The 16,828-nt window shown below is 36.4% G+C and overlaps 1 protein-coding gene across 17 annotated transcripts in view; it reads right to left on the reverse strand.

Moving 5' to 3' along the window:
- The window catches only part of TRIP12 (thyroid hormone receptor interactor 12), a 147,071-nt gene that overhangs the window by 21,833 nt on the left and 108,410 nt on the right, over window positions 1-16,828 (reverse strand). For 9 of the 17 annotated variants that reach the window (XM_038574078.1, XM_038574080.1, XM_038574077.1 and 6 more), the window contains 14 exons: window positions 16,532-16,685; window positions 15,210-15,438; window positions 14,781-14,899; window positions 12,037-12,244; window positions 9,247-9,347; window positions 8,866-9,040; window positions 7,514-7,655; window positions 6,248-6,439; window positions 4,820-4,971; window positions 3,173-3,345; window positions 2,716-2,789; window positions 2,435-2,634; window positions 1,496-1,623; window positions 64-215 (listed from right to left, as the gene is read on the reverse strand). In XM_038574078.1, the coding sequence (XP_038430006.1) occupies window positions 64-215; window positions 1,496-1,623; window positions 2,435-2,634; window positions 2,716-2,789; window positions 3,173-3,345; window positions 4,820-4,971; window positions 6,248-6,439; window positions 7,514-7,655; window positions 8,866-9,040; window positions 9,247-9,347; window positions 12,037-12,244; window positions 14,781-14,899; window positions 15,210-15,438; window positions 16,532-16,685 (2,199 nt within the window). The remainder of the gene's footprint in view (window positions 1-63; window positions 216-1,495; window positions 1,624-2,434; window positions 2,635-2,715; window positions 2,790-3,172; window positions 3,346-4,819; window positions 4,972-6,247; window positions 6,440-7,513; window positions 7,656-8,865; window positions 9,041-9,246; window positions 9,348-12,036; window positions 12,245-14,780; window positions 14,900-15,209; window positions 15,439-16,531; window positions 16,686-16,828) is intronic. The other 8 variants (XM_038574082.1, XM_038574079.1, XM_038574073.1 and 5 more) reach the window with 3 other exon arrangements.

Here is a 16,828-nt window from a genome sequence, read left to right on the forward strand (position 1 = left end):
AGGGTAATAACATGCATGTGCAACACCCAATGGGTAACTCCATGAGTGGACCACATTACTCACATCATACAAGTAATACCAGTATCGGCTGATGGCATGTAAAACTCTTAGAAGAAGAATCACATCTAAGGACGGGTCTTCAAAAGTTATATTCTCAGGTGGCGAGGAGATGAGGTAAACTTCTAAAGGATTGGATACTGATGGGCATACTCCATCTAGAGTGCAAGAGATCAGAGCTAAGTTTTGATCCAAGTTAGAAAACCTATGCCAGTGGGCTGGTTAATCTTATCACCCCTAAAATAGTGACCGCAAGTTGTAAAGATCTAATGTTTGGCCTCCTATTAGAACACGGATAACGAACATTCTTTCCTTTTACCTTATACATAAACCAGACAGGCTTATGAAAATTTTGCTTTCCTCCCATATCCAAACAAACCATAAGGGAGAAAAACCGGATCCTTTGCATTTCTTATTTTCAACAGGAGCAATGGCTAACAATAAAATGGCCAGAGAAGAATAAAGAAAAAATGTTTAAATTTAAGTTCACAGTTCTATATAAATTTCCCAGATTTTTAATTTTTATATCCAGCTTAAAATGGGCATGTAAAATAGACAAATATTCTCAACTGTGACTCTGATAAGAGATTTGGTTCTTTAATCCAAGGCTTAGGATAGGACATACTCATGGTTTCCAAGGGGATCTAGGATTCTTCTCTTTGTAGACTTTACTAAATAATAGCTTAGGCAGGGGTGGGCAGGGGGTCAGGGGCTGAAACTGTTGCCATTTACTTTAACTCAGCAAAGGAATTAAAAATCCTATCACTATCACTACATAAAGGGCAATTTTTAACATCAAAACATAGAAACAAAAATCTCAAAATAAAAACTGTTTATAATAGAACTTCGTTTTATGGAAAACAAAACAAAACACTGTTACAATGCCCTTATTTCTGTGGACCATAAAAAATCTCAGCAATTGACGCCGTTTGTTTGGAACTTCTGGAAAGGAGGTTCCATGGAATGACCCAGAGCCAAATGCTAAGGCATTGGTACCATCACATAAAAAAGAAGGGGAGCAAACAAGCACATGTGGACTGGAAGAAAAACTACGAAAGAGAACAACTGGGAGGTGCCACTCCATTGTGTAGTCATTCTTGTTCCCTGGAAAAACTGTTCATTCCTTTTGTAATTGTTAGATTTTAATAAATGACAAAAATGAAGGGCCCCCCTGACCATGATCAGTCTCTTCTTTAGTAAACGTGCTCTACTAATGAAAATTTGTTTTAGCCTTCATTGAAACATAAGTTTTTCATGGGAAGAGTGTTAAGTTTTTCCCAAGTTTCTTCCCAAATTTAATTTTCCAGGTACTTAACTTTTCATTCGTGGTAATTTCATTGTTTCTAAATTATATTCAAGGACTTCACTGCTACATATAAATCATTCCTTTAAAATTTCCATGCACGGCAAGTTGTTTTCCCCTCCCGTATCAACTTACCATGCCATAACTCATCATGCTTTTTTGCATTTCTAGGGGATGTTTTTGTTGGAGCCGTTTGGGCTCTTCCTCTTTTACCACCAACACAATCTTTATTACTTTCTTCATCCTCTCTCACAGGTTTGTACCTAAATTGATGGGAGAGTATGTAAACTAAATGTAGATTTAAAAATAAAAACTATTCGATAGGGGCCTAAAAACTATTCTACAGGGGCTGAAAGTGTGACCTACAGACACCAGAGTTAAAAGAAGAACTCTGAGATCTATCCTGTTTCTTGTATTTAGAAAATTACCAATAGCACTGCTTCCAGGAAGAGACCACACAGAGTCCACCATCCCAGGAGGGGCCACCTGAGGAACTCCAGGGGTAGTTCAGAGAAGAATGGCTCAATTTATTTATTTTTATTTTGTTAAGTGGAGCCCAACACAGGGCTTGAATTCACAAACCTGAAATCAAGACCTGAGCTGAGATCAAGAGTTGGCCACTTAACCAACTGAGCCACCCAGGCATCCTGAAGAATTGTTCTCTTTAAAAATAAGCAGCAGACATTCATAAACAATGCAGAAAGCTACACTCAAATGACTCTGAGGATTCGGAGATGACAAGCTTCTTATTACTCAAAAGGAACATAATCTCATAGAGATGTTTTTGTCTTATTTAAATACCTAAAACAAATCTAAAAAGCTGATGTGAACTATGATTATTGCCCATGAATACATAATTTCTAGGAGACATAAGGCAAATACACACATACACATGTGTGCACATGCATGCATTTACGTACACACAGATAAAATATTTGAAGCAGCTTTTAATAATAACATGTAAGATTTGGGTTCCCTCTCCTTATGTAACCCAGCCATTAATATGAATTCCAAAACACAGAAATAATATATCAAAGTAGATGAAAAAGCAAATGAAGTCATTTTCAGACTTGCCATATTGTATGAGTCTTTGTCCAAATACCAGCTCTTCCCAGAGGGTTGCTCTCATCATCTGTGGACTCCCGCTCATCCTCAGCTTGTATACTGAACTGCCGGACTGCCTGATATACAGTCATGTTATATGGTAGCAAATGTTCTCCAATATAAAACTGTAGCCTGTGCCTTACGTTTCCGGAATTTAAGAACTGAGCGGCCTAAATGAAGCAAAAGAAAATACATTTAAGCTCCAGGCGCTCGACTGTGTGCATTACAACATGGTGAGAATAGCACCTTACCAGAGACTCGTCTATTTCCTCATCAGAGCCATCATCATCACTGTCTTCATCATCTTCTCTTACTCTTCCATACCCTGAGGACCAAAAAAGGCTGTTAAGCTAGCAATTGTATGTCACAAAAGCCCATATATACTGGTTACACTAACATACTCTTAGAAAAAAGTGTGTATTACACTTTGACCAATGTACCAGAAAGAGCTAAGAAAATTGTCACATAGAAAATGCCATTTCTACTACATTACGTTCCAACAAGATAATTTAACTTGTCACTGAAGTATGCCACCAATCCCTTGGAAGGTTGTCATATTCCCACATGCTATATATATAAAATTAATGATGGAAACATAAGTTCCTGATGCTAGTTTTAACAGGCGCAGCAATAAACAGGGAAATATTTGTACATTCCCTAATATTCCCAGCCCAAATGTATGTATAAACACATAGACAAGGAAAGTACCTCTAACTACAAGGTATCTCTCAATAGCTTGTACCAAAGCCAGGGGATCAATCTTGACCGGCCCGCCCTTCCACTGCTTCACATTTGCACAGTCTGGATGTCTTTGTAACTGGCATTTTAACTGGTGTGTGTTGAAAAATTTTAAAGCCTGTGATCCTCTGTTGAGAGAAAAGCTCAAGATAATTTGTGAAAAAAAGTTATTCTATTATTTTCAAAATCAACATAATTAATTCAAACCAAAGCTAGACACTACAAATTGCATTTTATAAAGGCAAAAAATAAGCACTTACCAGTTATGTAAAAAGCCAGCAATTTGAGTTAGCGAAAGTTGTTATAAAGAAATAAAAAGGGTGTGCATGCATGCATATGTAAACATTAAATCATCATTTGATCTCTGTCATGAGAAATCCCTGTGAGCAGAAATCCTTGACCACCAAGATTTAACTATTTCTCCAGAATAAAAGTTCCTCAACCATTTGAGCATGCTTACTTATACAGTATTTTGCCATTGCCTAACTGAATTCTATGGCTTTAAAAACAAAGGGAAAAGCCCTGTTTTTTGCGTTCAAACATCTCTGCTATAGAATTACTTTAAAAACAAACGTTTAAAATTTACTTTGCTAAAAAAAAAAATAAAATAAAATTTACTTTGCTATATTCTTTTGAATGAAGCCAGTCTAAACCTGGTAATATTTAATTGCTCATTTCTGTAAAGGGCTGACAACAGTTAAGACACACACAGACAAGCTTAAAAAGCAGTTATCTGTAAGACTCCATAAGGCATGCAAATAGGGGTATGGGAAAGAATATTCCATTAGACAGGATATAGATATATGTAAACCTACATTATTTTATACAAATCTGGGTAAAAATGAAAAACCTCATTGTTTTCTCAGGCATAGATGAAAATGGCCCCAATATTTCAAAAAATATTCCAGGACAGTATAATGATCAAAATTGAAAACCACATTCCATATTAATTTTCAAAGGCAGAAAAAACTCTAGCCCACATAGATCTCTTTATCTGTCCAAAAATGCATATTGTTTTAATAAAATGTTTTCAAAACATCATATTGTGTATTTTAAAACCAAACTAATTTCTTGTTTTTATAGGCTCCTAGTCATAATTTTCCAGAAACCTTGTAACATCAAGTAAAATACAATAATAAACTATTACAGTGAATTCTTTCCATAAGGCTTAAGTTCGGTAAAACTGTGATATTACGGAAAATATACAAAGTTTTAATGAAACAAGAAAAGTTCATATTCAACACTTATTTGTTAAAACCCTTCAAAGGTAGAACCACTTACATCACATAGAAAAATCACAGTATTGCACAGAACGCAATTTTATTATCCAGATCAACAAAATTCACGGAGAGAAGAAATAGACATTAAAATTTATCAGTTTTAGGAACACTAAGGTCTATCACAGGTTGCCAACATAGCCGCTGGGATAGGTATTTCCAGAACATTAAGTTCAGAACATGGGGAGTGCTTTTAAAAATAAAAAGTCCTTTTCTTCAGTCATCATGACCAAATGGTCTTTGGGCAGATGAAGAGGTTACTAGACCTCTTGCCACTCTACATCAATAAAATTATCCCCACACTCCGATGGCAAGGGCACGCCCAGGCAGGGATCCTTACCTGCCTCCTGTCCCGTTCCCACTGGGGAAGTCATGTACTTTGACTGGAAACTGTTCCATCTGGCTGAGGCAGTTGTTCATCTTGTGAACTAATGCCAACAAAGGCGCATTACCCACTGGTTCTACTCTTCCAATGGGCTCTTCTCCAGGAAGCTAAAGTTATAAATAAACCAACAGGTTAAGCAAGGCCTATTGAAAATGGAACACTCCTCAACAAGAAAATTTAACAGGCAATTTTACAAAAGAGAGCCATTCATCTATTCTCTTTTATCTTTTTTGATAGATTTGGTTGGAATGATTATTTCCATATAAATTACTTCAGAGAGAGACTCTTTGTAGAGGTCCACAATCCCTTATTCGGAATTCCTCAATCTAAAAGGCTTGAAAACACAACATATTTAGTGGTGAGACCTGACTCCAAGAGACCTGAGGCCATCTGCAGTCTGTATCTTTCCTGAGCAGAAATATTCATATGCTTTGCTGCAAAAATATTTAACGAGTATAGAGTGCTACTTAGAATCCACTGGGAATATCAGGTAATATATATGTACTGTATTATAGAACTTTTGAAACCTATTGCCCCAAGGAGTTTCAGTTAAGAGATTACAGACCTGTACAGAATCCTAAACATGGTATAAAACTATATCCAGTATTGCTGCACATTTCATGCACTGCAAACAAATATCAAATCTGCTTTAGGTAGCCAAGTTAAAACAATGAAAGAAGTGCTCAAATACCTACAAACCTGAAAGGCCAGGCGAAAGGTTTCACTAGCATGCAGAAGAATCAGCCTTAGCCTTACTACACAGAGGATCCTGAGTATGCCTTCTCTCAAGTAGTTTTGTAACAAGTAGAATGATGTAAAGTCACTAATATCCAAGAGTAGTTACATTCTTGCTCTCACCCACTGAGGCTGAAGGAAGGGGAGTCTCTGAGCCTTCTGGTGTTCCAATCCAGAGTATAAATGGTGATTGAGTACTCTCAAATAGAACTGTTAATGCTGTATTTTATATGCAAAATGGAGAAGTATATACCCATGCTATTTTATACCTATAGCTATGTTTACCATATCTCCCTATACGTACATATTGTGAACTACAACATATTTAAAAACAAATACTGAGAATAAAATACATTCACAAGTGAAAGGCTATTAATGGCTGGTCTTAAAGAGAAAAGACTCAAGACACGCTAACCATGGAAACTGTGGCACCTGTGCCATTAAATCACCATTCCATTGCTTTACTAATATACTTGATATTAAAACAACAACAACAAATAAAAAACACCAAGGAATCCAACTGTATCACAAGCTAGAAATCTGAAGTATCCTGACTAGCATCTAATTGAAATTACTGTGATGAAAATACACACATCAGTGACCAATGATTTCTTTAAGGTGATATAGGAGCATTATGAAGTAACTTACTGGTGAAGAAAAAAATACGTGAAGGAATCTCTTTAATCTGATCTCTCGGCTCACAGCATCCTTTTCACTTTTAGATGTCAAATAAAGTAACAGCTGCTTCACAAATCCACTATGTTGGATTTCAAATGATGAAACATCAGACTCTGAGACTATGCTACGGATTTCTACAAGGCACTCAGCTCCACCATCCACCTGAAAGAGTTGGGAACGGTTTTTCCATATTGATTTAAACAGTCCTAACTAAATGTGGAGTTCACATTTCCTCAAAAAAGAATACATTTTGAACATCTTTAAAACAAAACAAAAGAAAATGAAGAGAAGGCGGAGGGAGTGATGCATTCTTGGTGGATCCTTGGAAACTATGATCTTACATATATAATCACAAAATGTTAGTATTTCATGGAAGAAAAACAGCTTGCATACCGCTAACATAAAAAAGAACTCTCACATTCAACCAACAGTAAATAAATAAAGACGACAAAGAATGAGAATACAAATTGAGGGGTAAAGAGCTAGAATACCAGAATGAAAGGATAAAACAAGAATATCAAATGTGGCTTTAAATTAATACATTTAAAACCTGGATGAAATGGACAATTTCTTGGAAAACATGTACCCCTCTAATTGCTCAAAAGGGCATTAAAAATGTAAAAAGGCTTAGAATCAGATGAAATATAAAAGGCTTATTCAATCTCCTCCAAGTACTATCAGACATACATGGCGAAGGTTTAAGGGGGGAATCCTATCAACTCTAAACCCATAGTTGAGATGTACTTGAGGGACATTTCTCAAGTTTTTTCCCCATGAAATATGGGATGACAGGCTGCCTGGGTGGCTCAGTCAGTTGAGCATCTGTCTGATTCGTGATTTTGGCTCAGATCATGATCTCAGAGTTGTGAGATCAAGCCTTGTGTCAGGCTTTGTGCTCAGAGTGGAGTCAGCTTGAGATCCTCTCTTCCTCTGCCCCTGTCCACCTCCTTCCCCAAAAAACATGTGTGCTCTCTAAATAAACTCTTTAAAAAAGAAAGAAATAGGGTAAAAAGTTAAAGATGAGATTCCTAGTCCAATTAATGATAAAATAATAAAGCATGAAAGCTAAGGGACAAGGTACAGAAATGTGCAGTGCTAAAGATACATGTCTAGTGAAAAAGTTGATCTGGGACAGCAAAATCCATGGGAAGCCAGAGTCATCAAGGGAAGAATGGCAAGACAGAAGAGATGCTGGAAGAGACCACAAAGGACCACAATGTACACCCAATGTGGTACCTGGAGGTTGAGTTGTTCAGTTGCAGCACAAAGTCTCTGAAGGACATTCAGTGCAGGGTTGCTTCCATCCATGTTCTCAGAACTGAAATAACGCTCTACAAATTTATGCGCCTGTTCCTTAATCCAACCTTTAATTTTTTCTCTGCAAGAAGGAAAAACAAGATTTTAAAATTAGTCTCTGTGTATTTCACAGAAAAGATGTATTTCAATCATAATTCCACAAAGGCAAACAGCTGCTATATTTAAAACCATCTGTCATCAATGACAATCTATGTTTATAGATTAATAAATCCAGATTAACCAAACTGTCATTTTGAAAATGGGCTAAGGTGTACTAGAGAATTGCACAGCTACTTAAAATATATTTCATATCATTACGTAGAGAATATACAAAAAGTTCTGATTTCTTGGAACTCTACCATGTAACAGTTTCCTTCCTAAGTATTTGCCTGAAAGTAACTTTACATGGCTGCTTCATTAGGTACAGACATATCTGCTTTGTCCTTTATTGTGTTCCTTGGAGAGCTGAAATAAAGAAGTACAGACCAGAAACACACACCTGTTAGATGCACGATTAACTGAGACCTGGCTATTTAAATTACAAATTCTGATGCCTTTAGACATAAAGTTGATAAATTACTTTTTATTAACCAAAATTCAGAAAAAAAAAAGCCTGTTTCTTTACCCAGTACCATTTGATTTTTAAAACTTTCTTATTTGCAGAAGTAGTAATCCTTATTGGTGTGTTACATCAAGAGTGAAAAAACTAACCTAAGCAACTCAGAAGGACTTTAAAGAAATAATATTTTAAAGGAACAAACTGGTGTGTGAAAAAGTTTACCTGTACAGTTCCAAATTTCTTAAGATCAACAAAGAAGCCTCTACTCTAGGATCCTTAAGTTCCACTGTCAAGGGTAGAGGAAGAAAGGGTATTTCATAAAGTGGGTGTGTGTCTGTGTGCATGTGTACACGCAGAAAATATGTCAGCTTGCCCTCCTCTAGAACAACTGCCAGGTTCCATAGGGCAGCATAATTTATTTGGTTTTGAACATATGTTAATGCAAACATAAATGTTGAAATGGAGGGAGCCTGCTTGTCCCTTGCCTATGTCTCTGCCTCTGTGTATCTCGTGAATAAATAAAATATTAAAAAAAAGATGTAAGACCAGACTTTCAGACAAAACCATGCACAGAGTTCAAAAACAGAATCTGCTCTGCCCTCAAGCAATGCCACTTCTGAGCATAAATGGAATGTATCCATGTTTCATCTCTACACAACAAACATACTGACTGCAATAATGTTAACTTTTGCAAATCCGAGAACAGAAGTATTAGAGAATTCCCTCACTTCACCTGTTATTGGATATGGTGTCCTTGGAGGCGGCCCTGGCAAGACCACTGACTCCCGCAGTTCGTGCTGGTTCGATGTTGTTGCTGTTGGACTGTGCGCTTAACCTTCCCCACGTTTTTGGATTCAAGCTTGCCAGGAAAGAAGATTTAGGTGACTGAGTAGTGGTAGGGCTTTTAGCTATGAAAAGAAACGGGAATGACAGTTAAATCATTTTTGTGCAATGAAAACTACATTTTACAATTACTGTTCTTAGTAGGTGAAGTTGCTGAAACTAAAAACACTTAGTATTCAGGAAACCCAAGTGTGTGTAAAGCTGTCAGCAGCTTGATAAGTACATGCCTTTAGTTTCCCTCGGCCCCCCCCAGAATCACCAGAGCAATTACCTTGATTGTCTACTTTGTCATCATCTCTTGGAGGTGAATACTTTGGCCTTCTTGGCCCTCGTTTTGGCAGCCGTTTTCTCTTTAGAACATCACTTAATCGACTAGCACATGAGAAAACATGGGATAAGTTTAGCAATTACCATGATTTATTATCATGGCTCATTGAAAAGCAAGCTAAAATGGCAGAAACAAGGTGTAAAATATTGCCATAACAGAGTATTCTTAGTTTGTGGTTATTTGATGCAGACTCTATACCAGTCATGTTCTAAAGATCTAGAGACATAGAAAAGGATTACTTCAAAAAGCAGCTGTTTGACTACACTGAACTAAAAGTTAAATTATAAACTCTGTATACATACAGAAAAGTACCTAAAACAAATTCACAATGCAAAGAAGCAATATTAAAAAGAACTGTGCAAAAAAAATAATAAAATAAAAAAATAAAAAGAACTGTGCTATCAAACTAGAAAAGAATATTAAATCTGATTACCATATTTATTCCCTAACTTAAATGACAAAAACTAAAATTGAGTAATAATATTATCAAAATACTTTCGATACTACTCCAAAGTACTTTCATGGTATGCAATTACAACATCCTAAATGAACGCACTTAGAGTTAAGTCATTTTTTTAAGCACAAAATAACCCATAAACTACTCTGTCAAGTCACAGTATTAATAAACTATTTTGAATTAGAATATCTGAAATAGAATATACATAGACTCGGTGTCTTATTTTCACCATTCTTAACAACAGTAGGAATAGTTTGAAATATCAACAGATTCGTAGAATAACAAAACTACATAAGATGGAGAAGATGGAAAAGACATTCTGGATACATGACCAGTAGAGTCAGTTGAGTGTCTGACTCTTGGTTTCGGCCCAGGTCATGATCTCAAGCCTCAAGTTGGGTTCCATGCTCAGTATGGAGTCTGCCTGAGTTTCTCTCCCCCTCTTCCTCTGCTTCTCCCTGTCCCCACTCTGCACCAAGCTAGCACACTCTCTCTAAAATAAATAAACTTTTTTTTTAAGTTCTGGTTCAGTTGGTCTGCAAGTCAAATAAAATTAGAAAACCCAAAAAACATTTTAAAGGTTTTCCAACATTTAATACGTCTATTAAAAACACTACATGTATTTGAATACACTTCACAATCAGGAAAAGTGAAATTTATTTTAAAGATTTGTTTATTCTAAGGATAACACAGGTGGGGGGCAGGGGAGAGAGAGAGAGAGAATCTTCAATCTGATTCTGTGCTGAGCATGGAGCCGAACATGGGGCTTGAGCTCATGACCTCAGCCAAAACCAAGAGTTGGATGCCTGAACAAATGAGTCACCCAGGCTCCCTGGAAAAATGAACTTTCAGACATGATTGAACGATTCCCACTTTATAAATGTAAACTAACCTTTCTTTATTTGAAATCATATTAGAAAGGAATGAAACCACTTAAAAATACTTAAAGGTTTTTTTCCTTTTCTTCCTTAGAATTTTCAAAAGTTAGAACCTAAAATCAAGTCTAATCCCGTTAAGTGGCTCAGAAATACTGCATTTGTCTGAGTTGCATCACATTTCACCAAGCACCTGATGTTTCGGGCACCATGCCTGTGTTAGACAGTGAAACCCCACAGTAACGTAAGTTACCACAGCAGCCAGGGCAAAGGAGTGAGGCCAGAGAGGAAGTAAGCAGAGACAGGCAAGGCTGTGAGGGAAAACTGGCAGACAAACCCATCTTGAGAAGAGAGAAGGTGGAGGTTCCCCAGTATATTCTCCAGGCCCAATCCCATAGGTACCACCCAAACTAAGCAGCTTCCTGAAATAACAGCCACTGTGTCAAAAGACCAAGTCTGTAGCCCAAGTCCCAGAACTGCCAAAATTCATATTTAAGCTAGAGTAGACAACTGCCACCAGGTGGCACCAAAAAGAGCAGAGATCCTAAGCCAGCTAGTTTCTTAAGACAATGCTACCTTATAGTTTACAGGATTAAATGTTTGGAAGACACTTACTAAGTATGATATGTGCTACCAAAATCTATGTCATAGCTTAAAAGAAATAAAAAGGAGCATTACACTAACTACACTTTGATTTTCAGAACTGAATCTGATCATGCACCAGTCATACAGTAATAGGAAGTTTCTAATGTCAAAGAAACAAATACAATTTTAGAGTGTAATTTGTTTCAACACAACAAAATGAAGACTAAATGAGGGTTTGGTAATGTTCTCAGAAGCACAGTACAAGAAAGAGAGTAAAACAGATAACAGAGGTGGAAGCAGGCTTATTTAAGAACTCCTACTTACTCTTATTAAGAGCAAAGTTCCCATTTGCCAATTGAAAAACAAAACGGAAATCAGGTTTTTTCCTGTATATTCCCCCAAATTCTAGTTTTTAATATTTTTTAACTATGTTACTATCTGGATGTCTTAAAACTGGTACGTATGCAACAGTAAATAATCACAAGACTACAGAATTAGAAACGAGGGTTCAAGTTCTATATCCATGAAATAAGTGTGACACTGTGCTCATCATTAACTACTCCATTAGTTCTCTCAGAAACTTCACTGAGCCAGAGTTCCCTGGAAACACATCGTATCCCTTGGGGTTCCTAGACACAACTAAATACAGTGGCTTTACAATAAATGGATGGTCTCTTCCCATTCCCATTAAACATCAAACAAAATACTGATGGGTAAATGCAGTGTCCTCTCTTAACATTTTACCATTTTATTCCCTGTGTGAATCTCAGGTACCAGGACACAGGTAATGGTGAAGAGCACAAAACTCTGACTTACCCTTGAGGGCTCAGATCTAAAGAGTCATCTCTGCTGTGCTGCAAGCTGGGGGACCCCAGGTCAGCTGCAGCATTGGTGGCGGCCGTGGCTGTTCCACTGCTGACTGACGTCGTGGATCCCAGGGATCCTGACCCATTCGTACATGCCTTTGGTGGACTTGTCAACAAAGACTCTGATTCTGCTAAGTGTTTTACTTGATGCATTACACCTGTACAGTAACAGATATAAGTCAGTTTTAACCAGGACCACCTCCCCACAATTCTACTATCTCTAAATGCTAACACTGATTTATAGGGAATGAATAAAAAGTATCTGGCAGATGGATGGGACATGATGACTTAGGTGCCAGAGTTTTCGACTTGACTCCATCCTGGAAAGTAGTAGGCAAAATCAGCATTAAAGAGAGATTTATATTGAATGTCTTCTAATATTCAAATTTCCTGATAACAGGAAGTTTAACGGGTCATACAAAGTCCTACTGGAAATTCAAATACCATTATAAAAACAATGAACTACCAAAACAGAGTAGAGCACCTACGGCTTGATAGCCAGGAGATAAAAACCTACTACAATTATTAGTTAACTTCAAATGCTACCGTGAGAAAAGATCACAGTTAACACTATTGCCAAAAAAGAAAACACCAAAAATCCAAGTATGAGGATTTTCACATCCTTGGATGTTGTATAAAGAGAACTATATGGTAACTTATGAGGCAGGGGTTCATATTTGGACAAGAATCACAGGAGAATGGACATGGTGGGGAAGCGGGTGCCAAGAACTATCAACTGTGTGCAGAGGTGTGTGTCTGAATGTACATGTTCACACATTCACATTTTTTTCTGGGTAAACAGTCCAGAGCTTTCAGAATTCAGAATCAGAATTTTTTAAAACAAAGTAACAAAAAAAACACAAGATGTCTGAATGTACTCAAACTTAAGGCATTCATCCTACAAATAATATCTGTAGCAATCACGTGCCAGACTGTGTGCTAGGTACTAAGAATATGACCATGGACGAGAAAAATGGACTCGGGGCAGCTACTGAGGAGAAAAAGAAATTTTTTTACAAGAAATTACAAATAAAGACTAAACTGGTCCTTAGAGAGAAAACAGAGTGCTGATGGAGCACACAGCTACCAGATTGTAACAGATTCTAGAAGGAAGACAAAGTCCTCAGGAATAAATGACATTTAAGAGGAACCTCAAAGAGCAGTACACCCAGCCAGATGCAAAGCAGTAAAACTAATCAAGACTCTTCTATAACCTTAATAATGTATATATACTATAATAAATTTGGGGGTGGAGGGAGGGTGGAAAATTAAATCTGACGGCACAGTGATACTATAAATGTAATGAGGAAAAAAAAAAAAATCACATATTCTGAATACACTTCCCAATCAGAAAGTGAAACAGATCAGAAAGGTAGAATAAAGGCAAACAACAGCTAAAACAAAACACCAAAACCAAAACACAGAATGCAAATTACAAGATAATCCAAGGCTAAAAAGAACACATACCAAATGTTTATGCGATCACAAAAAGCATCTATTCAAAAATGCACCCCATTTGTTACCCATATTAATAGAATTTCTGTTTCATATAAATAAGTAGTGTTGGGATTGTTTTTTAATTTTTTTTTTTTTATTTTTTGGGGGGGATTTTTTTTAATTATCATTGTTTAAACAGAGCTATTAAGAAAATAGTGAAAACCTCGTTCCATTTGATTTAATACTCTACCACTATCATGACTATAGCACTCTAGAGATGTGAACAGATCCAGATCCAGCATAAGGTGATGAAAGAAGATAAAATAGATCATATGCAGAAAGAATTAGGATTGTTGATAAGATGGAAGATGAAACTATTGTAAGGTAAAATACCAGTATTGCTTGTGTTCTTACACAAGATCAAGGTATCCTCAAAGACCAAAAGAGCCATAAAGAGATTCGCTGATGAGAAAGAATTCCTTTAATATCTTGTTATGTTTCAAAAGGTAAAACACCCAAATGAGCAATACAGATTCATCTTTGAGATCTTCAAAAAGAAAATAGAAAAGTACTATATCTTCTAAGCTGATACCTATGTTGAAATTCCTCAAATGAGAGGACTAGACCAACTGCACATTAAAGATTATCTCAAGCCATAAAATATTCCATTATGCACCCAACAAATTAAATAAAAATCCCTCTTACAAGTGTTCTGATCTATGAAAGGGATTCATTGGGAGAGAAAGTGAACTCTTGACTTTTTCAAGCTAGCTTTATGGGCAGGTGTCACATTATCTATATGAAAAGAAAAGTCAAATTGCTTCTGGCCCATAAACACTCAAATCCTTGAAATGTACCTAAGTGCTGATCACCTGGCTGTCAATCTCAACTTATATTAACAGATTTTACGAAAGACACTTTATATGGTATATGAGCTATAAGCATGAAAAAAAAACTTAAAAGATTTTATTTATTCACCACACACACACACACACACACAGAGAGGCAGAGACACAGGCAGAGGTAAAATCAGGCTCCATGCAGGCAGCCCCACGTGGGACTCCATCCCAGGTCTCCAGGACCACACCCTGGGCTGAAGGCGGCGCTAAACCGCTGAGCTACCCGGGCTGCCCCAAACATTAAAATTTCTTATAAAAAAGGTAAACGTTTAATATTTGTTCTAAATTAAAGTTACATGGATATTGAAATACTAGTTAGACTAAAAGATTAACAATTAATTATCATGAATGATATTACCTTCTCTTCTGAAGTAAACACTAAAAATATCAGGTAACTTCTGCATTAAGATTTCTGCCATCTGAAGTGCTCCAACTACTATCTTCAGGTCTTGGCTTGACAGCATGGAAGCAATGTGACTAAAAAAAGAAAGCATTCATATATAAAACATCTGTCTCAAGTTGAGAATTATTTTTGGCCATACTACTTTAAATTTGAGAGCAAAATATTTTAATTGTGAAAACAACCAAAATTTTTCATAAACAACACTTTTGCATTTATTTGTCTATCTCAAAGGTGTGTATGAATATAAAGAGACAAAAAAGGCCTCAAGACATTACAAATAAACTGCTTTATGCAATTTTTTGTATATTATTACTTTAAGGATTTTGGAAATTACTTGCAGAGACTTGATTTTCTAAAATGTTTTTCCTCGTTTCATGAACACACCTTGAAACAGCATGATTTTTCAGGACATCCTTCAGAAGTTCAGCATCCGCAAAATAAATTATCCTAAGAATTGCTCTAAGGCACTTATGTCTGACCGCAGGTCCTGCTGAGGAACTATACACTTCATAAAGAACACCAAATAATGTCTTAATAAAAGACTTAGCCAGTTCCGGATCCTCTTTCATAAGCTGTGCTCGAGCATCATCCTTCTTTAACTCTGAATATCCACCTGTTATAAAATAAAAATGTACAATTCTAAAGTTACAGACTTCAGAGACACAAGTAAACAACATAAACCATTCAAGCTACTGTAATTATTTGAAATGTTATGAAAAAATCTGATTACATGACAAATTAACTTATCTAATGTGATCAACAGGGTCTACAAAAATGCCAAATGCAGCATTAAGACAAAATTTAGCCAGTTGGAAAGAAAATGGCATCAGCTGTGCCTCTTACTTTACTAATGTATGTTCAACAAAATACTGAGGCTATTTCAGTATTAGCCAGCTAAAGCACTGATAAGAAAAAAAACAGAGTTTGAGAGATGGACAATGGGTATATGATTAGAAACTCTTGAAAAACAAGGTGACCTGTCACTTTTTTTTTTAAGAGGGAATAAGGTACAGGGGAAAGGAAACTGATGAAAAGTACACACTCGACCAAGGGTCGACAAAGTATGGTCCAAAGGCCCCGTCTGGCCCAGTTCCTATTTTTGTAAATAAAATCGTATTGGAACATAACCACATATATTTATTTATAAATTTTCTATGGTTGTTTGGAGGTTCAATTGAGGTGTAGTACAGACACTATACAACCCATAAAACTTAAAATATTTACTATCTGACTGCTTTTAGGGACAGTTTGCTGACCCCTGCCCTCTAAACCAGAGCTGTGAAAGCAACAGACTCTATCCCCAAGGACAGAGATAAATGTCAGAAATCTAAAGAAAATCTATTCTTCGCTAGTGAAGAAGAGAATTTTGAAAGTATAACATAAAAGATTGCAAAGAACTAATTTGATTAAGTGTGGGTAGACCTAAAGGTACAAGAGGAATAATAGGATCAGATAAAAAAACTACATGGGGCTAATTCTGGCTGTGGTCTGCAATGCTGCAAATCACATAGAAAAATGTGGTGGGTACCATTTAAGCAACACTGGCTCATTCATCAATTAAAACATGATAGAAACAGCAACAAATTAATTACTACTATACAATGGCCTTAAGTTTAATAAAGACACTCAATGAAACAATTACTTATTATTGCAAATATTACTCACATGACAATACAGTATTATTTATTAACTCAAAAGCTACTTACTAGTGTTAGTATTGGCTAAGGGGTTAGGTTTTCTCTGAATGGCACGTGCTGTTCCCGTGTCCTCATTGATTTGCTGCATAGAATTAAAATCAATAGTATAAACTCGTCCCAGAGTGGACAAGCTTATCTCATCCTCACCGACCTGATGGGCTGCCTGAGAGCAAAGAGAGAGAAACCTTGAATATAAACATGGAGAAATTTATTAACTTAAGACACAATGGGGACCCTCCACAAATGCTAACTTACATATTTATTTCATCAGGTTTCAGATGGTGAAGTAAAGAGTATGGAAAATGT

Source organism: Canis lupus, chromosome 25 (assembly GCF_011100685.1).
Source record: "Canis lupus familiaris isolate Mischka breed German Shepherd chromosome 25, alternate assembly UU_Cfam_GSD_1.0, whole genome shotgun sequence".
Taxonomy (NCBI): domain Eukaryota; kingdom Metazoa; phylum Chordata; class Mammalia; order Carnivora; family Canidae; genus Canis; species Canis lupus.